The sequence below is a fragment of the Myotis lucifugus genome, unplaced genomic scaffold, assembly GCF_000147115.1.
Source record: "Myotis lucifugus unplaced genomic scaffold, Myoluc2.0 scaffold_23, whole genome shotgun sequence".
Lineage (NCBI taxonomy): Eukaryota > Metazoa > Chordata > Mammalia > Chiroptera > Vespertilionidae > Myotis > Myotis lucifugus.
Window position 1 is genome coordinate 1,400,542 of NW_005871071.1, and position 24,074 is coordinate 1,424,615.

At 44.0% G+C, this 24,074-nt stretch overlaps 1 protein-coding gene across 3 annotated transcripts in view; it reads right to left on the bottom strand.

Annotated features, from left to right (window-relative positions):
* CGNL1 (cingulin like 1) overlaps positions 1 to 24,074 on the bottom strand; it is a 135,077-nt gene that overhangs the window by 72,797 nt on the left and 38,206 nt on the right. For all 3 annotated transcript variants that reach the window (XM_023751608.1, XM_006085909.3, XM_023751609.1), the window contains exons 2-8: positions 21,178 to 22,776; positions 20,112 to 20,206; positions 18,467 to 18,572; positions 15,439 to 15,540; positions 14,721 to 14,869; positions 13,463 to 13,598; positions 4,671 to 4,883 (exon numbers count right to left, since the gene is read on the bottom strand). In XM_023751608.1, coding sequence (XP_023607376.1) covers positions 4,671 to 4,883; positions 13,463 to 13,598; positions 14,721 to 14,869; positions 15,439 to 15,540; positions 18,467 to 18,572; positions 20,112 to 20,206; positions 21,178 to 22,761 — 2,385 coding nt within the window. In that variant the 5' untranslated portion in view covers positions 22,762 to 22,776. The remainder of the gene's footprint in view (positions 1 to 4,670; positions 4,884 to 13,462; positions 13,599 to 14,720; positions 14,870 to 15,438; positions 15,541 to 18,466; positions 18,573 to 20,111; positions 20,207 to 21,177; positions 22,777 to 24,074) is intronic.

Consider the following 24,074-nt stretch of genomic DNA (forward strand, 5'->3'; position numbering starts at 1 on the left):
ATACCACTCACCTTTCTCAGCCCAACCGAGCCCCCGCTCTCTCCATGAAACCTTCGTGCCTGCCACCACCTCCTTCCTGCGCACAGCACCCCTTCCGCACTCCCCTCCACTGCACTCGGGGCAGCTGCTCCTTCCTCCTCGTAACAGCTCCAGTGTTGCCCATCTCCCCTTGTCTCCTGGGAGGCAGATACTCTGATTTATGTTTCTAACCCTCACATGACTTAGCACAATACTATGCATTTGGCAACTGTTCAGCAAGTAAATTGGTAAATGCTGTCTCTCACATCCTACCTCCTCTCCTTTTCCCCTTCATCCATTCACTGAAGAGATATTTGCTGCTTAACTGCTATATGGCGGGCACTGTGAAAGAGCCTCATGGCCCAGAAGTCCTATTACCCAACACAGAAATACAGTGGCTTTTTTATTTATCCTCCTCAAAATGCCTGCTTCTTTTAGACACAAAAGTAGTCCTTCCAAGATCAACGTTAATATTATGATCCCAATAGACAAGATTTGTTCATTTTCATGAGAAACCATTTTAACTCATAAATGAGACCCCAAAACAGCCTAATGCCTGGCCTTGGGATGGTGGGGACTCAAAGGCGTCTCCCCTTTGGTCTATTCATGCCTCTAACCCACAAACACTTTCTGAGCACCTATGACGTGTCAAGCACAATGGGGATGCCCAGTGGAAAAAATGATGACAGTCCTTAATATGACAGGGAAGAGAAAACCAAGAACAAAATTCCCAGCAATTCCAGGTCCAGCAATTATACGGCACAAGAGGGAACCAGGGGAGTTCCTGGAGGAGCCGGAAGTTGAACTTATTCTACTCAGAGAAACCGAAAAACACTAAACAGTATGTGCTTCTCTTTTGTACAAGAGTTTGAGACCGGATGGGGTGGGGATGAAAAAGGGAAGCCCGCAGCTATGGACAGTCTTCATTGTACTCACAGACAGTAGTCACTCACATCCCCACTGACTGTCCATTTCTGCACATGGGCTCCAGCCGCTGCCGTATCTCCTTGGGAAGGGATGGAAGTAGCCACCTGATGGGCACCTCACCAGCCTGTGGGGGTTCCACTCATTCTGCTACACCAGGAAGCCCACAGCCCAGGCACTCAGGACTTCTCTGGTGAGCAATCAGTCTGTTCTTAAAAAGGTGAGGCCATTTGGGTTTACAAGAACCACTTTTACAGAGGACCTGCTTGGAATCCCTGTAAAATGTTCTTAATAGACTTTGACAGTCTTCACCAACTGTTCTAGTCATTTAAAACTTTTAGTGCTCAAGCTCAGGCCAGGATGAAATGTTTGTCATCTGACGATAATAAAATAGCACTTTAGGGTTTTTAGGCCCTGGAGCAGCAGCACAATTAGAAAAATGGATGACCAAGGAAATAAACTTTGCAATGCAATGTCGGCTTTTAGTCAGTGGTGAGGGGGCGAGTACTTCCCCAGGGATGGAAAAAGGTAAAGCCAGTGCAAATTTAAGAAATAACTCTACCAAGTTAAAAAAGTACATTCAATTCACTCTCCTCCAAGAAGTTAATAGAATCATCTTAAAATTCTATTAGCGAATACTTGCATGTCAAATGTAACAAAAAGGCAGCATCTGTCCACTAAATTAACATAACTTTCTCCATTAAATATGCTTCGGGCACAGTTGTTCAGCAACCACCTTCAGAAGCAAAAACTAAAGTATAAAAACATCATCACAGTCCTCTTTAAGGGAAACTCAAAAGCAAGGCACAGAAATTCACAGAGCAAGAGCAGATTCCCTACAAGACCTCCCACATCATCACGGGAGAGAATTCAGCGGGAACCACAACCAGGCCGGACACCCAGTCACAGGGGAGTCTGTCCTCCACTTACTTTCACTCGTCAGACGTCGCACAGATGTGACCACAGGCCGGGCACCGGGCTAAGCTCCAGAGACAAAGAGCACATGCTGTCGACCTGCCAGATGGGTTGTGTTTTTGTGTGTGTGTGTTCTATGTGACTTTTTCTTTCTTTTTTAATTTAATGCCCTGCTTAAAAGTCAGGAGATCTCACATCAACATCCAGCTGTCCAGCTTCTCTTTAAACATTGCGAGATCTAGCAACATGGGCCCCACATTCCTGAGCTGTAGGAGAGAAGCAACTGACCCTCCAGCAAAGGACGCACTTTCAGGCCTGCCACAGTCCCCACGGCGCCCTACTGCCACCCCAACAACAATCCCAGAGCTTCACTCATTTATGTCCCTGTCCGGATCCCAAGGTACTTGAGTTTGCCACTTCTGGTCTAAGAAAAAAAAAAGTGGATAAAAAATGGCCCCTGTGCCCTGGCTGGTGTTCTCAGTGGCTAGAGTGTTGGTCCTTGCACTGCAGGGTCACAGGTTCGATTCCCAGTCAAGGGCATGAACCTGGGTTGTTGGGGTGAGTATGGGAGGCAATCAGTTGATGTGTCTCTCTCACATCGATATTTCACTTTCTCTCTCTTTCTCTCTCTCTCTCCCTCCCACTCCCTCCCTTCTACTCTCTGTGAAAAACAATGGGAAAAATATACTCAAGTGAGGATTTAAAAAATAAATGTAAAAAGGCCCCTGTGCTTAAGAAACTAAGAGTCTCATAGAGGCAGCAGACAAGATGATAAATTACAACCTGGTGTGATGCAAACTAATAGTTCGTGGTAGAGGAATAGCCAGGGTGCAACAGGAACCCCGAGGAAGGTGTACCTGACTCCACCAAGAGGAGTGGAGGTACCTGGGGCACCTTCAGAGAAGAGAGGACATTTGGGGAGGGTTTTGAAGGATGAGTAGAGGTTCCTCAAGTTGAAAAGGGGAAGGTGAGAGGACTAAAAGAATATGGAACTTTCTGGAGACGGGGTTAAGAAGAAGGGACTTCTATTGCCTACCATGCTCACAAGTTTGAACTTAAGTCTGGGCAATGGGAGCCAGGGCAGTTTAAAGCAGAGGCTGACATGACCGGATTTGTTCTCTCAGGGAAGGATGCTGCCAGCAGTGCCGAATATGACCTGGGGCAAAGAGCCTTGCTGGCACGCACCCCACTGGATGCTAAGGGGAACCCCTTTGCGGTCGCTTCCTGCTGCTCTGAAACCCTGCATTCTCTGCCAATGGCACACACCTTGGCTAACTCGCCTGTTGTTTCTTTCACAGACTGATGTGGGGCGATGCAGTTACCCCTCTTAAACTGGCATAATGCAAGTGCCATGAACAACGTTGACCTTCAAAAAGATCAAAATGCAAGAGCCTAAGTCTCTACAGAGTATCTCAACTTCATACAAAAGAGACATCCTCTTTCACCGGACATGTTTCCGTCCCCATTTATGTCTGGGAGAGACCCATGTGTGGTACCAGTTTAATTTTCCTCATAGTGAAACCACTACAAGCATGCCTAACGCCACCCCCAGCTCCCTGCCCTGTGATGAATACACCTTGATAACTCAAGCTTTGATGCAATGTCTGAAGATGATACAGACAAGACGGGCTCAAAGGAGAGTCATTTTACTCAGTAGCCTCTGGGCGTGTCCCCCATGAAGCAGCACGTGAAGGCCACTAGCAAGGACACCAGGCTGTTGCATATAAGCAAAATGAGGTGGAAAAAATAAACACCACCTCAAAGCAATGAAAATCCAATCAGTTTCGCTTTTCTCCCTCAAACTAAACCGTATGTCCAAAGAATCTAAGATAGGCAAATCAACAAGAGGCCTTTTTTGGTAACTGCCTCAGTTATAATAACCCCAAACAGACTTGGGGTGAGTGTGGGAGGCAATCAGTCCCAGACTTTTGTTATAACAAACAAACCCATCTTTCACTTCTTGTCATTAGCGATTACTGTGCCATAACTGAAAATCAGTGAATCACTATGGAGCTTAGTGAGGGAGGGCCTACCAGCTCTGAGCTGTCACTGTAATCATCACACAATGAACAAACCGTATGGGGAGTGCTTTCTTCATCATCTCTGACCTATACATTGCAGAGACTCTAAAAGAAATGATACTCTGTAATCCCCCTCTTTCCCTAAAGATGGCATATTATTTCAGAGCATTTTCCCCTTCAAAGCTTTGCTTTTTCTCTTCTTCAACAGCCCACATGAGGCCCGCACCAGAAGACTTCAACATAATTTAGGAGAATCTATTTGTAGGAGCCAAGAATTCAATTAGGAGAAAAATTATCTCGCCAGGGTCTGGGCCATGTAGTCAATTAACCCTCTCACAACCGTGCTGAGAAAAGAACTGAAATGTCTAACAAAAGGCTTCCCCGTCACAAGGCACAGGCGGGGGTGGGGGGAGGGATGCCAGAAACCTGGGTGCTTCCTGCCATGCTGTGCCCTTAGCAAAACCACCCTCTCGCTGTGACCTCCCCGCACAGCTAGAGGGTGCAGATCTCTGCTCTGCAAGGGGCTCCAGAACTGGACCACACAAGTCTCACGCTAAAACAATGACCTTAACAACGTCTAAGTTTATAGACTCAAAGTCGTCAACAGCAGCACTGTTGAACTTTCTGTGCGTAAGCTCTATTTCCATGATGAAAGTTTCACTCTGTAACGAATAGGAAGCAAGACCACTGGCGCTGGCGTGGGAGACCTTGTGCCCTGCTATCTGTTCCCAAGCCACATTTTCTTGCCCATCCCGACACCCGCTACGGCTGACCTGCCAGTGGGGGACTCACCTGGGTGGCTTCCTCCACGCTCTCCCTCAGGGCCTGCAGCTCGGCGTCGTACTGCTCCTTCAGCTTCTCCATCTCCTGGTCGTGACTGGAAACCTCTTCTTTCAGGGCTCCCTTCAGGGCGGTGAGTTCCCGCTCCCGCTTCCTCAGGAGGTCTTCCTGCTCCTCTTTGGCGATAAGCAGATCTTGAAGGTCCTGCTTGGCCTGTAAGAGTTCCTAAAGGGAGGAAGCGTGACAGGAGGTGAAGATGAGCCACTATGTACAGCAGCCCCGCTTCTCTCCTCCAGTTCAGCCACTCAGAAGAGCGGCCATCACCCCACTGTCCCTTCCCTCACACTGCGCACCGACTGGACCATCTCCCCTCCCTTCCACTCCTCAGAGGCCATCATTCCCCTTCATTTGACGAAAGCTCAGCCTTGAGATTTGAGGGAGAAAGGGCAACTGACTTAATTTTCATTGCTTTGAGGGGACATGTCTGACTTTTCCATCTCACTTCATGTCTGGGCCATGGTCTGTGGCCCTTGCTAATGGGCTTGCTGCCCTCACTGACTTCACACCCCACTGGAACCCTTAACCCATGATCCCAGTCCTGTCCCAGTCTCCTTCCACCTGAGCAGGGCAAAGGATTCACATTTCTCTAAGCTGCTCAAAGTTCATAGGAGTCACAAAACTGGGGCAACAAGTTCCACTACAAATCACATTACCTAAACCCGAGTGTGTTCTGCCAAAAGCTCAGCAGGCATTCCTTTTGCGTTGCCATCTTCACCCCAGACCTGCTCAGCTCTCCTCAAGCTCAGAGCCCACCCTCTCCTGCAGACTCCCTTCCTTCAACCGGGCGGGACTTGGGCATGACCAGCTCAGCTTCTGCTCTCCCCAGTTCTTGAACTTCAAGCTTCTCCCCAACAACAAAGCCACTTGGCAGTGAGCTGCCCCTTGCCAGCCCGCTCCAAGTCCTTACTCTATCAGCTATCTCCCCCCCCCCCCCGACATTTTGTTCCTTTCTGTTTCTGGGCATCTATGTCCTTTCCTTCAGGGCACAAGAATCCTCTGAGTCAAGGGCAAAGAAACAAAAACAAAAATATAAAAGTTTTACCACCAAATATTTTTTTCTGTTTTTAATTTTAGAAAGAGGAGGGAGAGGAGGAGGGGGGGAGAGAGGGGGGGGGGAGAGAGAGAGAGAGAGAGAGAGAGAGAGAGAGAGAGAGAGAGAGAGAGACATCGATGTGAGAGTGAAACTGATCAGCTGCCTCCTGTACGCACCCAGACAAAGATCAAACCAGCAACCTGGGTATGTGTCCTGACGGGGAATTGAACCATGACCTCTCAGGGTATGGGACAACACGCCAACCAACTGAGCCACACCAGCCAGGGCTAGTACCAAACTTTTTGAAAGTATAATTTCTGTTCACTGCCTCTACTTCTTGAGCACCTTACTACTAGTCACTCCTGAATCTCTTGCTATGGCTTTTGTTCCTACTGTACCCAGACTGCCCCCTCCAAGGTCACAGTGACCTCTTACTCACCACATCCAATGGCCCCTTCTCAGTCCTCACTTTTCTTGACCTTCTTTGATCCTCCCCACCTGTCTCCTTAAAATTTCTTATGCCTTGCAGTTCAAAGATACTATACTCTCCTGTTTTCTTCCCTCAGGTCATTTTTTCTGTGACAATCTTTTCTGGCTATTCTCTCCCTCTTCCCCAAAGCTAAGATGATCCCCAAGAATGCACCTTTGCATTCTTTTTTTTTTTTTTGGCAAGTTCATCTATTTTTCTCCAACTATTAAGTCTATATAAATAACTCCCAAAGCTTTACCTCCAATTCTTCATCTGAATTCAGACCTGCACTTCCAATAACCTGCTAGATTGTCCCAAGGGCACCTCAGATTCAATAGGTTTGTGTTTTTTATCATATTCCTTCCTTTCCACTTCCTTTGCTCGTTACTCTTGCGAAGGCACCACCTGCTCAGAAGCTTGGCAGCAACCTGACCAACCTCACCCTTGTCCCCCATCAACAAAAAGTTGGTTCTGTAACATCTTTGATCCTTTCCCTCACCTCCCTGATTTAGACTCTCATTACCTCCTACCCAGGTGGTTTGCAATAGCCAACCAACTGCTCCCCACATCTAGTCTCTCACCTGTGGCCTCCATGACATTAGCCACAGGCTTCCTCTTTCTGAAGTGCCCTTCTCAGTCCCACCTCCCTCTGCCTTTCAGAAAAATCTCTGAAGACTCATACAATACTGACCTCCTCCAAGAAGTCTTCCTTGAATGCCCTCCCTGAATACCCATCTCACTTTGGCTGTACTTACCACAGCACTTAACACTTTTACTTTGCAGTCCACATATTTATTTTCTTATCGCCTGTTAGACATTCAGCATCTGATTTACTATATCTTAGATGCATGGATCAATGGTATCGGGAATGTGTCTGTTCTGGATATAAATAAATTAACATGTACAGTACAGCGGGAGTCTAGAGATACCAGAATGGTTGGTACTGGGGACCCGAGACCTCAGAGAAAAGGTACTTTCCATTCAAGAAGTGTCACTGGTGAGGGGTAAAAATACTCCTATTGACCTAAGTATAACTGCCAATGGAATCTCTGTCCTTTCCTTTACGACATGCACATCCATTGAACCAAGGGAACCTCTGCAGTCTCAGGGTAGAGCTGCATTGCACAGAGCAAGATGTAGCTCTTCAGGAATCCAGCTTACAGGCATTGATAAGCTCAGATGAAACATCAAGGGATTCATCCAGGTAGCTAAGGTAACTCTGGCTCTTCCAAAGCACCCAACACAGAGCAGAAGCAAATCTTATGAAAATATAAGCCGTCCTGGTCCTGATATTTATCAAAGGGCAAGTCCTGCTGCTGCCACCGCCCACCCCTCCTCAGGGAGCAGCAGAGACTCCGCCATCACTGCTGCTATTGGCTCCCGGCAGGTCTTCCTGGAGCCTCCCGCCAGCCTCTGCATCCGAGCTCCTGTGAATCTAACCCGTTTCCTGCTCTTACTCTCACACGTTTCTCAATTGTTTTCGAGATAAGGCAGTTCCTCTTCCCACACTTATCTTTTCCAGGATGTGTCTGTGTTTTTGAGTTGCCTTTTGTGCACTGCCGCCAATGCATGCTAAGAACCTCGGCTTTCTGGTCTATGCTACACCCACAAGCTGCTATCTGCGGCTGGGCTGCTGCTTAAGTGGATTGTGCTGCAGGAAACCAATCAGATTACACCTCACCATAGCACTTAGAGCACTTGACGTTTTCCAGGGCAGAGACCAAAGAGCACAGGAGATTTCAAAAACATCACTTCATCAACTCAGTGGCTTGACTGACAATTCTATCAAGCCAAAGAATGGAGAGATAACATGTAAACTTCAAAATATAAGTCAACACCCATTAGAAATGAACGTGCCTCTCTACAGACTCCAATCAAAGAAAACAAGGGAAGACACTGGCCGCTCAGAATCAGTGCATTCTAAACCTAGGTCAGTTACACACAGTAAAGCAGCCAGGAGATGAAAACCATGTATATGTGTGTGTGTGCGGGTGCAGGAGACTATAAAGCTGGCTGTGTGTAGTACTTACTACATAATAGGACTTGTGCTAAACATTCCCAAACTAAAGCAAAGAAATAGGCTCTTCCAAAAAGACAAGAAGGAAGGAAAATTGAGAGAAAAAGGAAGTACGCTCTGGGACTGGCTGTCCTGACAACAGGTGCACGAAGACACACACACACCAGAACGCCCAATGCAGCAACTGACTTGCTCACTGCACGCTCTAACTCACATGCCACCTATTCATAGGGATTCCGTGTCAAAATGAGAAAAACACTGATCTAAGCCCTCTTCTGCATAAATGCTTCCCAACCGTTCTATAAGATCCCTATCTCTGGCCCATGTTCAATTACAGGGTGAGTAAATGGTTTTAGATCAAGACTGTAGCTGACAGAAAAGTATGCAATTTTTTCCAGAACGATGGCCTATAAAATGTAACAGGGTTGGTGAGAAACATGAATTTTTTTAGTTGTTTTATTAAAATTCCTATGATGTTCAGTAATATTTCTGAGAACAGCCTATCCCCAGATCAATACAATGTCATAACCAGCACATTTTACTGGTACGTAAAGGACTTGCATGTTGGCAAAGGCCGGGGATAAAACACGCGGCTGCTGGAGAGAGGCCCAGCTGTCAGCACTGCAGGCTCCCATCAAAGATGATGGTCAGTAATTAGAAAATTCCACTGCCCTGGCACTTAGAAAGACGGCGCATGTGTACCCATTTCCCCCGGAATGGAGGAAAACACATTTTTGGACAAAGAAGTGGCAAAAAATTTGTTCTATGATCATTTTTTGTAACTTGAGTTAAAAACAAAATTTCAAAACCATCAGTTGTTTAAGAATAAAAAAAGTCATCCGATTGTTGGTCAATTGTATGGCTTATCCAGAGAAAACAGGATGATTTTCCTCTCTTTCTTTCTTCCTTTAAAAAAACTAATAACTACTGTATTCTTCCTTAATGTCGCTTTACTGGTTCCACATCGGGGCCCAATGTTATTGAACAAAATGGCAAGTCGTATTAGAAGAGATTTCATGCAAGTTCTTGTGCATTGGGCATCTCACGAAATACAGGGCCCTCAGCCTCTTTCAAACATTCAATACCACAATGTGTTCAATGTTCATTGTGTTTAAGAGTCTGTTCTAAGCCAAATGCCATGGAAAACTTGGCCCCAACTGTAACCTGTTATCAGATTCCCCGGGCCACTTCTGATTAAGAGATGAAGAAGAAACTGAAAGTGACAAGGAGATGGAGTCTATTTTATGATCATGTTTTAAATGTCACTGACAAGTCCAAGGAAACTCGTTTAAAACAGTGAGGATGATCTTCCAGAGGGAAAGAGCCCCACGTTGGTGTTCAGAAGCCAACTGTGCCCTCACTAACCTTGCAGATGGGCTGCAGTAGAGGATATATCTCCCATTACAGGAAAGACGCAACCAGAAAGCCAGAAACGTCAGGAACATTTTTTAAAAATATATATTTTATTGATTTTTTACAGAGAGGAAGGGAGAGGGATAGAGAGTTAGAAACATCACACCGATCAGCTGCCTCCTGCACACTCCCTACTGGGAATGTGCCCACAACCAAGGTACATGCCCTTGACCGGAATCGAACCTGAGACCCTTGAGTCCGTAAGCCGACGCTCTATCCGCTGAGCCAAATCAGCTAGGGCATCAGGAACATTTTTAAGAGAAGATGTGCTCTGTTTCCCTTTCCCATTCTCTCATTACCAGCCTCTCTCTGCCTGAAAACACATCACCCAAACTGAGGCATGTATCCTCCCCCTGGTTACCACTGCAAATTCACCGGTAAACTATTTAATTAAATCATATTCTTTGATAAAGAAGCAAGGAAGAAGATAGCTCATTTCAAATATATTCCTTTTTTAAAATGGTAACATTTTTTAAAATATATTTTTATTGATTTCAGAGAGGAAGGGAGAGGGAGAGAAAGATAGAAACATCAATGATGAGAGAGAATCACTGATTGGCTGCCTCCTGCAGGCCCCACATTGGGGATCAAACCCGAAACCCGGGCATGTGCCCTGACCGGGAACCAAACCTGGTTCATCGATCAACGCTCAACCACTGAGTCACGCCAGCTAGGCTAAAATGGTAACATTTTAAAAATAATTTTGAGCCCTGACTGGTTTGGCTCAGTGGATAGAGCGTCGGCCTCCGGACTGAAGGGTCCCAGGTTCGATTCCAGTCAAGGGCATGTACCTTGGTTGTGGGTACATTCCCAGTAGGGTGCATGCAGGAGGCAGCTGATCCATGTTTCTCTCTCATCGATGTTTCTAGCTCTCTATCCTTCTCCCTTCCTCTCTGTAAAAAATCAATAAAATATATATTTTTAAAAATAATAATAATTTTGATACTGAAATCACTTTATTCATTTGCTCTGTTGCTTGGCATGAAATGGGGGAAGATGCAAAGACGAAATGGTATTGACTTAGCTGTCTAGAAGAAAGAGAGACAAAAATAGGACAAGGTCAAATGTGCTAAAATAAAGAATTTAAAAGGATAGAGGGTATTATGGAAAAGGGAAAATAACAATTATATGTCAGTTACTGGGAAAATTCAGCAACTTAAGGGACTTCCCTATAGCTAAGATAACATCTTTCCCTTTTCAAATCAGTCAAGTGTCCACACAAGGGATCATGAAATATGGCAACGTTTTACCTTCTATTTAAATTTGTTTGTGAAGCTACCATTTTTATTGAAAGCCAGAAACTGTACAATGACATCATTTCTGGGAAATTATCCTTAGGATATTTTTCCAAAAAGTACAAGGATACATGTAAAAAATGTTCACCATATTTTCTCATAATTAAAAGAAATAATTTAAGCATAGGAGAATAATTAAATATATTGTGGTTTTATCTCCTTAAAAATGAAATATAAATAAAGACTATAAGGTATAACAAGGGAAAATGTTTCTGACATTAACTTTTAAAAGCAGATACCAAAACTGTAGGGACACTATAATTGTCCCTACATTATAGGCAGGGAGATGAAACCCAGCAATGGGTAGGGAGGCAAACAGAAAATGTAGAAATAAAAATCGTTGTTAAGATGTTAGGAAAATAAGTATTTTTCCACCAACCCACCCACCCCCATTTTAAAATTTCATTTTGTGGTTTTAATAATATTTCAGTGATAAATTCACACATGCTCAAAGCTGCATTCTAATACCCTTGTCTTTGTAACTCTGAGCCCTGAGAAAAAGACAGAGCCATGATACCATGAATACCATGTATAATACCATGAATATGGTGGCTTTTAAGAAATCCTTGGATAAAAAGAGAAATACCAGGTGGTAGGAAAGAAGACTAAAGCCTTCTCAGGAGAAAAGGTCTAAACAGAGAGAGAGAGAGATGGTCGTGTGGGGAGAAATGATTCTGCTCTGTAACCATGTGAAAATGCATTCACGAGAACCCCTGTGCTGTGTGGTCACAGGGCTCAGCTCTGCCAAGTCATGGGGAAGAGGGAGGCTTACTTCTAAAGGGCAGGACCTAAAATCCTTCCGGGGGAATTACTTCAAAACCAAACAAGGAAGGGGTGAGAAAACAATTGACAGAGGAGACTTAACAAGGAACTAAAGCCAGCAGCTTTTAACCCCAAGAACGGGTCAAAGAAAGACTCAGCCCTGGGGGAAAGCAATAGAAAATAAAAATTCAATACTAACAAGGTACCTTTCTTCTTTCTTTCTTTTTTTTTTTTTTTGCTTTGTTCTAAATTGTGTCATTTATTTTTTGAACTGTTCCTACAAAACAAAGATTATTATGGAAATAAATTTCAAAACTATGCCAAAAATGCAGATGGTAATGTTATAGCAAATATCAAAACATCTAAATGGGCACTTGTGTATTTTTGTGACTCTCAATTAGACTCACTCCCCCCAAAAATGTAGATGTTCAAAACCTATTCTTGCTCTCTAATCACTTTTATATGTGTGTATCTAATACCTCAACAAGACGGTAATCTAATCCAGGAGGAAAAAATAACTGTCTTTGTAAAACCCCATAATAATTAACAAATGCTAAGCAGAGGAAAGAGTCGATCTTATCCGCTTGCTCACTGATTGATAGAGCTAAATATTTAATAGGGGGTATACTAATACGGGCAGAGGCCAGATGGGCAGCCTGTGTCACAGCAAACAGATTCATTCATTCACTTACAAACTCATAACTGATCCATCCAACCAACCCCCAAATATTTACTGAGTGCTATGTGTCCCAAGCTCTGGGATAAAATGCTGAGCCCCATCACCAACCCTGCCCTCCTGGAGCTTACAGTCTTGTGGGCCTTAAACAAAAACTTAACCTGTGCTAAGTGTTGTATGGGCATTAATGTATTTTCCATGCTTTCCCATAAATAGCATTACTTACAAAGTATTTTTGCCCAAAGTTTAATCTAAATCTATTAGAGTAGAGATCTAAATACAAATCTACTAGAATATAGCGGATAGTGGAACACCATAATGGACACCATAAGGAAATAATCAGACAAATCAAAGGGGCACTGGCCTAATCTCGTCAGAAGATGGATGGGATGGGAGGAGAAAAGCAGGCCGTAGGGAATGAGGGGGAAGGGTGCTATACCGGGATAAATGGAAACAGTGACAGCAATGTGGGATTCCTGATTGGATCCTGGCTGGGAGGTGGGGGAATACAACCATAAAATATGCCTGGAGGACAAGCGGAAAATTTTGAATGAGGGCCCACGTATTAGAATTCTTGTTATATTGTATATATATTATAGGAATTATTAAATTTTTTAGGTGTTATAATAGTATTGTGGTTGTAAGAAAATTCCATAATTTTCAAAGATGTGTGCTTGAGAATTTAGGCGTGAGGCATGGTGTTATCTATAATTTGCTTTGAAATAGTTCAGCAAAGATGGATAAATTGATGCATGAAAAAAATAGAAGAATGAACGGATGGACATGAATAAGTGGAGATAATATCACAAAATGTTGCCAACTGTTGGATCTGGGTTGGAGCTCTGTGGAAGTTACTGCAGTACCCTGTCTACTTTTCTGTATGGTGGAAGTTTTCCTAAGACAATGTTTAAAAACTATTACACGTGACGCTCTTACAGAATCTAACCACAGGCACAGGTGTGGTAAATGCACAAAACAGAATATGGCTCAGGGTACTCAGTCCCCATCCCACCTCCGCCATCTCACCCTCTTCAGGCAGATGGGGCCTATCTTGTCACCTGACCCCACCGGCCCCTTACCTCAATCAGAGCCCCCTTCTCCCTGTCCTCGGACCGTTTGGCGCTGTCCAGTTCATCATGCATTTCCGAGAGCTGGTCCTGGAGATCCCTGATCTCCGTCTGGTGCTGTTCCCGTTCCATCTTTACCTGAAACAGCCTGACAAGAAGGAGTCCCTCAGACAGACCTCGGGCTCTGCTGACGTTCATCCCATCTGACTGCAGACCTCCAGATGCTCAAGCAGAGTCATCTAAAGCCCCAAGAAGCCTCCCACTCTCCCCGCTCCACATCCCCCCACCCCCAGGACTGTAGACCAGAAGAGTCAGCAAATTATGACCTATGGGCCAATCTGGCCCACTGCCCATTTTTATAAATAAAGTTTTATTGGAATACAGCCATGCTCATTCTTTTATATATTGCTTACAGTCATTTGCACAATACAATGGCAGAATTGAGAGGTTCCAACAAAGACCATATGGCCCATAACTGTAAAGTATTTACTATCTGACAAAAGTTTGGCAACCTCTGCTCGAAATCAAATTCACAACGATTCTACCTTGTTATACTGTAAAGTCTTTACTACCCCCTAAACTTTCTGATTGTTTTCTTACCAACTTCTTTTCTAAAATTAACCTCTAAGAATGTCTTAAAAGCGAAAACTACACCATCAAAATTGCCAAGGCAATTAAATGCTTTTATTACGTAATGTCCTATTTTTCTTGAATTTCCCTCCAAATTTCACTCCTGTTCTAACCTTCACTTAAAGTTTCCATCGTGTCCACAGGGCTTCTTAGCACTGCACCCTTTCTGACCTCAGTTTCAGATCTCTTTTGCACAGATTTTAAGACACGGCCACAGTGACACGGCCACCGGGCTTGACTTGCCATCTCTACAGACGCAACAGAAATATAAGCACAGGTCACAGAGTCCAGCACCATCCAGGATAGAATCCACAAACCGGGAGATTATGGAGGTCTCGTGACGTGCTTTTTGGAGGCTGGGCCCAGGCCCCTTGAAATCTCAGTCCTGAGATATCACCACTCCGCATTCCCTGCTTCTCACTTACCTACTATAGACCCACTCTAAGGGCTGAAACTTTACAAGACATCTTTAAGGTGTACGAATTTTAAAATTATTAACCTTTCTGCTTACCAGGGAGAAAAGGAAGAGGGAGCAGCCGCTGTAAATATTTGGAAGACCAGGTAGTACTAAATGGACAAAAAGGTTCTGGCCACATCAGATGAAGAACCAGGAAGGACAGGCTCTCGGCCCAGGACTTACTCCTCCAGGCTTTTCCGGAGCTCCCCCTCACTCTCTTCCAGCCGCCGCTGCAGCACCGAGTTCTCTTTCTCCTTGTGGTCGTGTTGGCTCTGGAGCTCTTCTAAGTTTGCTTTCATTCTCTCTCTCTCTTCTTTGATGTTCTGTTGATTCTAATATGAACACATGTGATTTTAGAGTACCTCCACCGTACATTTATGTTATGCTGAAACTTTACAAGACATCCTTCTAAACTCTGATGGACTCCATGTCTTTGCACTTACAGTATTAATTATTAGTGATGTCATTAATTATTAATCAAACTACTTAATTAAGGCATAGTTGTGTGTGACTAGAAACAATATTACATATTTAATGAGTTGTAATACTTTTAAAAGAGAAACAAACACAGCTAAACCTTACTGTACTATTTCAATTACTCAGTTCCAATATTTTATAAGCATTTCGTTTTCTACTGGCCTGACTGAATCCAACAGTGATTCTTTTTCTCTGTCAAAGCAAACAGTCGCGATATGCTTTGGGTTGTTTGTTGTTGTTGTTGTTTTAAGTTCTTTGGTCAGTAGGAGCCAAATATACAGGGATTTACTTCTGTGATGAGAGGAATGTTTCTTTTTTGGGGGGAATATTGGCTTTCAATTCACTTGGGCATCCCAAGGTACTTAAAATATTCTTTACCAATCAAGAAGGAAATGAAAAAAATAACTGAGGAAAAATCAGATACCTTGACTTCCAGTTGAAGCTGTCTCTGAAGTTCAGCCACTTCTGTGGTCAACTTGGTTTTTTGTTCCAACAGATCTTTGACTTCAGACGAAGAGTTAGAAGCCTACAGTTAATTGCAAAGATATATGCATTGAAATTTTCAGGATGATTTATTTTCATTCTCTTTTCCCCAAAACATAATCAGAGCAGTAACTCTAAAATCTTAAGATTCCAATGTAGATCCCTACAGAGAAGGGGCATGAGGAAACCTTCTGGGGTGATGGGAGTACCCTGTATCTTGATCTGGGTGGTGCTTGCATTTGAACTATGCAGTTAAGATTTGTGCAATTTACTGTAAGTTATACCCAATAAAACAATGTAAAAGATAAAAATAAGTATTTGTGAAGATTCATCTATTGCATAAAATAATACCCAAAGCCCATGTCTCTGTGTTCCCAAGGCCCTTTGTGTAAAAATCTATTACAAACTTTTCATTAGATTGGGAATTACTGCTCCATCACCATCAATGATATTTTTATCCCTCACTCTGTATATGCCTGGATGCAAGCAGTAAATAACTGTAAGCTGGCTAAACTGGCTGTCTTCTTTTAGATGTCACATTTCCATAATGGAGAGAGAGAGAATGAAGAGGGATCTGATTAAAGAGTCTATTAGGAAGCATCTCTGATTGAGTATGAATATTAATGGATCTCATTTTTTTCCTCCATGGATGTAATAATAGGATGATGTTCTCAAAAGGATTTGGCTAAAAAACTATAGCAAAGTGGTTGGAAAACTACATGGCGGGGAAAGGGGATAAAAGCAGGAATCAAAGCTGGAAAAGGCAGTGACTTGGCCCTCATGCATCTGAATCCAGGTGTGAGTTGTGCCTGATGAACCTGGAAAGCGGTATTTCCTCACTTACTCCTGTGAAGTTAACCAGAGCCCCCAGTCAACAAAAACACAGGACTTCCCATTCTCTCAGACAAAATGAGAACAGTCCGTTTTAGAAATCTAAACCCGACCCACGAGGGAACTTGCACACGCTCCTTCCCGAGCAAAACCCCTGCCTGCTTTGCTGTCGTTTCCCAAGATGTTCTCAGTCCACAGGGGAGAGGGTCCTACATTCCCTCACAGAAAATCACTTAACTGGCCTTTGCCAGCGAATAATCAGATTCAGAAAGTAACAGGGAGGCAGAGGGAGTAGGAAAACATGGGCAATTAAGCCGTCAGGGCACTGCGATCGGAGCCAGAAGTCTAAGGGCCTTAGCTCACCTTACCACCTCGCACTTGATTCCCAGTGCTTCTTAACTGGTCTCCCCTCCTCTGCTCTCACCTCTTTCAGAAAGCTACAACAGGAATGAATTCTTAGGAATATGGCGCTATTCATTCCTGTGTAAAGTCCATCAGTGGTGGCCCATCACCTTTGGTCTGAAATGGAAACTTCTTATGCGATTTCTGAGGTTTTCCTACCTGGTGCTTCGTCCCCACGTGCTCTCTGCTCCAGCTACACAAAATTACCTCCATCCCCTAAACATACCTAACACATGCCTCTTTACATTTTATATTTGCTTGTGCCATTCCCTCTACCTACAACGCCCTTCCCTTCCTTCAGAGATTTCTATAATCTTGTGAGACACCATTAGTGTTAGTGACTCCAGAAGGGCTACCCTGATACCCCTAGTCTGTGACCCACAATGACAATCTTAACATCAAGACCAAAGCATGTCAAAACAAAAAAGGCCAAAGGATATATTCCCCCTAAGAATATGCAGGCAAATGAAAAGCAAGAGTCAGAGTGATAATTTGGATTTAAGACTTTTAGCAAAAAAAATCCTAAGCTAATTTTAAGAACTACATAGCACTCCTGAAACAAAGTGTATAATCTAAAAATTCCCCAGTGGGAACAGTTAATATATTTATACTACCATAAATATTATATATAGGTGTGGGCAAAAGTGGGTTTACAGTTGTGAGTATATGTTTATTCTTGTATTATTATTTATTATTGTATTTTCCATACAAACAATTGTAAACTGACTTTTGCCCACTCCTGTTTGTATGTGTGTATATATGTACATATATATGTGTATATATATATGTGTATACATATGCATACACACATACATACACATAAATATACACATACATGCACATATACATATATATCTCTATTTGATGGAGAGCAGCAGTCATGGGTTAGCTGAGTGCTAGGGGAACACTGAGCAATAGAGAAAAGGTAGTAGTTGATGCCTAAAAATGTCCTCTATCCAATTTTTCCAACATTGAAAAGAAGCTATAGACAAACTTCCTGTTACCTGCCTCTGGGTAGCCTCTCTTTGCTGCCTTTGCAGAATTCCCCTGGGAGGAGAAAGTAAAGACGCACAAGCAAGAAATGGGTCCCAATGCACAGTGGCGTACGGAGGAACAAGTGTTCAGTCGTCTCCCTTAAATGCTACTTCCTTTCAGGGTACAAGGTGTGTGCGACATATAGCAGATGTTCATCAATTATGAGACGAATCCTTTTTTAACAAAAGCAATCTCCAAGTCCCAACTCGAATTCAGTACAATCAGTTAAACAGACAGTTTTTTAAAAGAGTTTGGCACCACTCCACTCCTTCCTTTCCCTTCCACCGATGCTGGTTGGCTTCAGCTGTCTCTATTCCCTAGTTTCTTGTTCTTATTCTTATTTCTTACTCTCTGAAGTTCCAAAGTTTGGGGCCGTCAGTTCACACCAACCTTCCAAATCTGCCTATGAAATCTATCCATTAATTTGCTTAGTTCTTTCTATTCTTATTTCCTCTTTCTAAATTTGTTTCATCCTATTATGTGTTTTTTTTTAATAAAATATCTTAAAAACCTTTCTGGAAAAGAGAGGCAGAGTATAAATTCATAACATGTGAAACGAGATCTCCCATCTCAGGTCCAGCTCATTCCTCAGGAAACTTCCCATTTGGTGCCATAACCAATTGTACAGACTGAAGAAACAGCCATTTGCCTGCCACATCCCATGTTAAATGCCCTCTGCAAGATACAAAACCTCAACTTACTTGGTGACTTCCTTGTGCGCTCCCTGCCGCTCGAGACTTTAAAGTCTGGATTTTCTCAAAGACCAGGTTGACTTTCCTTTTAGTGGCATCATCATTATCGGTGCTTCTGGAAAAGAGGCAAAGGAAAAACAACAGTGAAGGGCAACCACTGGCCCCAGGATATTTTATGTGCCCTGACACACAGGCAAGCCCTTTAAGAAGACAAACTGCAAGGGGCATGATTTTTTTTTTTTACAAAACCAGTGTTAAAAGAGCAGGGTGGATGGTGTATTTTTTCGTCAAATAAATTGTCCTATGTTACCACTCAATTTGAGACAGGGGTTCCCACTTCCAAACATGAAAGAGACATAGCAACATTCTAAATGAGCTTGGAGAACACATCCAGTGAAAATGTAGTAATTTGCTGTTTGATTCAAATGAATTACATTCATTCCAACAAGGGATTTTTCCTCTGTGTGTGTCTCACACACACATACATTTTTACCTTTAAATCTTATGCTTAAGAATGATCCGCAGTGATCTTAACTTGGTCAGCCTATGTCTAAAGAACAAATCCCCAAGCTAAGACTGTCAACACAGCAGCCCTCTGTCTAGACTTTGACAGGTAATAATTGGCTGAAGTCTTATTAACCTCAACCACGTCTTCTATCACACATACCTGACAATTAGGGGGGAAAAATAGTTTTTTAATAAGTTTCCTTAAATAGGTGCCTCCCACTAAAGTCTGTCTCAAATCATGAACCAAAAAAAATAATTTAGAGAATTTTAAAAATCAAAAGTTCTTCTACTTTAACCTTAACATGGTAAAACCCATCACAGAGAGGCACTAATAACTTAGCTAGAAGAATATAAGTATCTCTTTGGTTACTGTTGTTTTTTCATTCCAAAAGAGCCCTTATCTTATAGTTTGAACCTGACCACTTTGTCAGGTCTACTATTACTGACAAATAATTGTAAGGCTCAATACAAAAAAAAAACAAAAACCACACAGTGTTTTGATACCAGTGAGTATTTGCCACGTGACTTCCAGTCATGTCAGACTGTAACGCTTTTTCTCTTTTTAATCACATCTGATGAGAGAACTGAAACAGGAACCTCGAATTCCTGACCTGGAATTCCAGCGCCATCGGTATCTGAGTAAGGAGTGAAACCAGATTACGCACTCAACCTCCAAGATAAGTATGTGGCAAGCACTGCTTTTAAGTGACTCATACGTGCTTTAAAAATACTGGAAGCAGGGGCTCCTGCCAATGTCAACTCTGGGGAGGGAAGGAGATGTTTTTATTTGTAACTTCTAATAAGGGGTGATTGAACTAAGGTGACAGCAGACTTCATTCAAAACTGGACAACAGACATCCTTGCTGTCTTTCGTTTTTTAACAACAAATTCAGTATAGTCATTTTTAAAAATACATTCAATTTTTAAAGTACAATATCATTCCCTATACTCCCCTTGCCTGATCTTCACTTCCCACCACCCAAGATTTAAATGAATGCTGCTGTGAAAACTCCAGCCATTGAATCTTAACCCTCCGATGGCTCACACAGGGCAGCGAGGGAGGGGGCAAAGCAGAAGGTCCCAGAAAAGGAAATGAAGAGCCCCACAGAAATGACAGTATTTTGCTCCTTTAAGGAAAAGCACTGACCCTTCCTTGAGGTAATTGTAGAGGATCTGCTTGGCCGTCTCCTCGTTGGTTTGCTGAGTGAGCTCCTGCTGGCCTTTTAACAGGTCCGGCGTGGCCTGGAACAGAGGGCGTCATTAGATCCCTGGAGACTGAGACGGTGTTTCCAGGCAGGAGGCGAAACCCGGAAGCAGGAGCTTCCAAACACATTCCTACTTTCCAAAAGTGATTCCTCAGGTAAGGATCCTCATTACAGCTGGCTCTACCACTTGGTTAGTAGCTCTGTAACCTTGAGTAAGTTACTTAACTTCCTCACCTCAATTTTCTCACCTGTAAATTGAGGTTAATAGGACTTGCCTTCACAGGGTTGGTGCCCATCTATAACATATGACAAATAGTCCTGACACTTACTAACCTTATTGTCATTTTTATCATTATCATTAATGTTTTTACTGTGTCTAGCAAAACACTAAATGTACCACTTAAATAAATTCCATCACTAGGGTTAAGCTTAAATTAGGATTAACCTACTTTCTCAGGCCAGAAATTAGCCCAGTCACTCAAATTCATGAGGATAATTAACACATCTACACAAACCTAAGCACCCAACCTCTGTGTGGAAACACATTCCACCTCCTTTCTGATTTCACATCCATACGAAAGGTAAAGGCGAACCTCTCTATAGTGTTTGACAAATTACTTTATAGACAAGACCCCAGTGGAAATCTAACTGTACTTGAATTAACTTAGAAAACCATACAATCAGCAGCAGGACATATCTTTAGGAAAAACTTTTTAAAATCCACGTGTGCCCTGGCCCATGTGGCTCAGTTAATTGATGCACTGAAAGGTTGCCTGTTCCATTCCCGGTCAGGGCACATGGCCAGGTTTCCTGTCACATCACATCGATGTTTCTCTCTCTCTCCTCCTCTCCCTTTCTCTCTCTAAAAAATACAATACAAAATATTTTTTAAAAAATCTATGTGCAATCACCCACTCCAGATGCAGGTATATATTGCTCTAGCCTCCCGTAGCATGAGGCTGCAGGAATTTTAAAAAAGGGGGGGGCGGGGAGCCACCCTAGTATTACCTGGGTATTTGAGGTGGACGCAAATGTCTTCACAGAAATCTTCTTGGCACCAGAGTCAGGCGACGCGGCTCGCCCGCGGTTCTGTAACATCAGCGTAGCAGTGGCCGTTTTGATTTCCTCCTCCTTTTTCTGCGCTGGGAGGGAGGATGCACGCGCCGGGCTACTTTCCTGGCCACCTTTGCTCTCCAGAGCTTTCCCATCTCTGCTCTGCTGGGGAGGCCTCGGGGGGGCCCCCTGCGGCTTGGCGGAGGCGTGCCCCGCGCTCTGTCTCCCGCGGGGGTGCTCCGGGGCCTGCGGCCGCTGCGGACACACCTGCGAGGGGCGCAGGAGGTGCTCGCTGGACTTGCCCAGGTTCCTGCTGAACTCGGTCAGGTACTCCGAGTTCCCCTGGAGGCCGAAGGGAAAGGCGCTGTCCACGCTCCGGGACCTCTTCCTGTCTTCGGGGTGGATTCTGTTTCGCCTCCCAGACCTGCCCCTTCTCTGCAGCCCAGGTTTTTGGTCGAATTTTTCGATCAACTGATCCACGCCAGGCATCGATCCCGTATCGATATCCCGCCCGGTTCCTGGCAAGAAGGGGATATACCTTCTGTTTTCATGCCGATTCACATTGTCAGCGTGGAGGGCACATTCCTGGTCATCCAGTAAAAAGCGGTACAAGGAGTTGGCCGAGGTGGGCGTCGTGGACGTGGAGGAGGACCTCCGGGAGCGCGCTCCGTCCAGGACGGCACCCGCGGAGTCTTGGCGCCGGAAGGGAAGCACATCCGGCCTGGTTTTCTTGGCTTCGGGGTGGGGGTGCGGGCCGAGGGCAGGTGGGGGCCTCCCGCCCGGGGAGGGGGCCTCCGCCGCCGCCGGCCCCTGCTTGGCGCAGCTCTGCACATTCACGCACACGGAGGTCTGCTTCTTGGGGTCATCGATGACCACCGAGCTGCATAAGCGAATGGCCGTCACGTTGGACTTGGCCAGCTCTTCCAGAGGAGGGCTGGCGGGCTGGGAACGACTGGGTTTGGAAAAGTAAGTCCAGCCCTTCTTACTGTTGGTGCCTTCTTCTGTTAGGGTCTGTAGCCAGTTACCCTGAGCAGGTTGGTGGTTGTGTAAGTTCAACTCATTCTTCTCAGGGTCGTAGGGCTGCAACAGCTCGGGATGCCTCTGAAAGTTCAGCACCTGCGATGGCTTCCCGGGCCCCTCTTTGCATTCTAGAGCTCCATGCTTGGCCTCAAAGAGAGGGGGCTGCTTTGGGGTTCTCCCTGAGCTGGGTGGGGCATACGGGTTTTCTGGAAAGGGCAGCTCGTCCGCACTGTCCTCCTCTAGCCCAGCGCCGTTGCTGGGATGCACAGGCAGGTCATTTATCACTGGCGGTGGAAACGGCCCGTTTTCAGAAAAAGGTGTGCCTGGCAGGCAGCGCTCCGTGTTGTTCAGGACTATGTAGGGGTGGCCATCGATCCCCTGTACCCGAATACTGACCCCGTAGGAGCCTGCCTTAGGGTGCTGGGAATTCCTCAACTTTTTGGTTTCATCACTGGCGAGCCTCAGGTGGACACCGTATTCCTGCTGCACGTGTTGATATTCACCGAAGTACAGCTCCATGGCTCACTGCTCCCGCTACCAGGGAAAGATGGGGTAAAAGAGGACAGCACGTTAGAATTCATGAAGATTATGTGGGGAAACTTCAAAGTTCAGATAAAACAACACACTTTAAACAGCAAGGAAACTTCCAGAACCAAATGCTTGTCCAAGCAGGCCTTTCTGGATGCCCCCGGGCTCACGAGACCATGGTGTTTGCCAACACAGGGCTTAAACCCTGGCCTCGGGGTGGATGACTTGGTGTAATGATCTGAAGCCTTTGGCATAACTTCATGATTCTGTTTCTAGATGACCGGCTGTTCTGGTTGCTTCATTTTTCCCCCCTTAACTGGTTTCCTCACACTTCATGCCATTTATTTTTAACCAGTAGGGATATTCCAGTTACCGGCATGTGAAAACAAGGTATTTTTCCATGAACTTAATTAATAGTGTTCCGATGCTCACCACTTTTCTTTCTTTCTATACCGTTAATTTTTCTGTCAAAACAACCCTCTCCACCTTTTCAATGCATAATCCTGCTTTGAAATCTTTACCACTATTTATTTGGATAGACTGTTTGAAACATTTGAAACCTTAAGGAATGTTTTGAAAACAATTTCAATGATTTTTTTTCTTACTAAAAAAGATCAAGTAGCATATTGATTTGGAAAATGCTATAAAAAAACGGAAGACTCGGAGCTCTTTATTTTGGGATGGGTCCTAACGCCAAGAATCACTGCCTTCACCTATCTGGTGTGTGGCCACCCTTGCCAGAGGCTGCACCCCGATACCAGCGTGCCACACCGGAGGTTCTCACCAGAAATCCACTTCCCTCACACTGAAAAATCCAACAGCAAAGGAGATGCCAGAAGAGCAGTAAGAACTGGGCTCAGGTCAAGGCTGTCTCATGTCTTTCAATGTTACTAGTCTCTTTGAGTCTCTTTATATACTAGAGTCAATCTCATAGCATGTTTACCAAGAAAATTGCCTATTTGATCCACATTTTCAAAGTTATTTGCACAGTGTTGCAAAGTATAAATCATTTCATCTCTATATCTATTTTTCATGATCTAGTTTTGTTTACTTGTGCTTTCTTCACCTATTTCTTGATGATGCAGGTAAATACATGTGTCTATATATCTTTTAAATTATTGTTTTCCCGAAAGAACTAGCTCTTAGATTTAGCCTCTTTTTTTTTTTTCATTTTTCTAATTTATCGAGTTCCACTTTGAGCCTCATTTCTTTCTACTTTCCTTTATTTTGTTGTTTTTGTTTCCAATTTATTGATTTGCATGCTTCATTTGTTTCTTTTCATTCTTTAATTGCATTCCATAAAT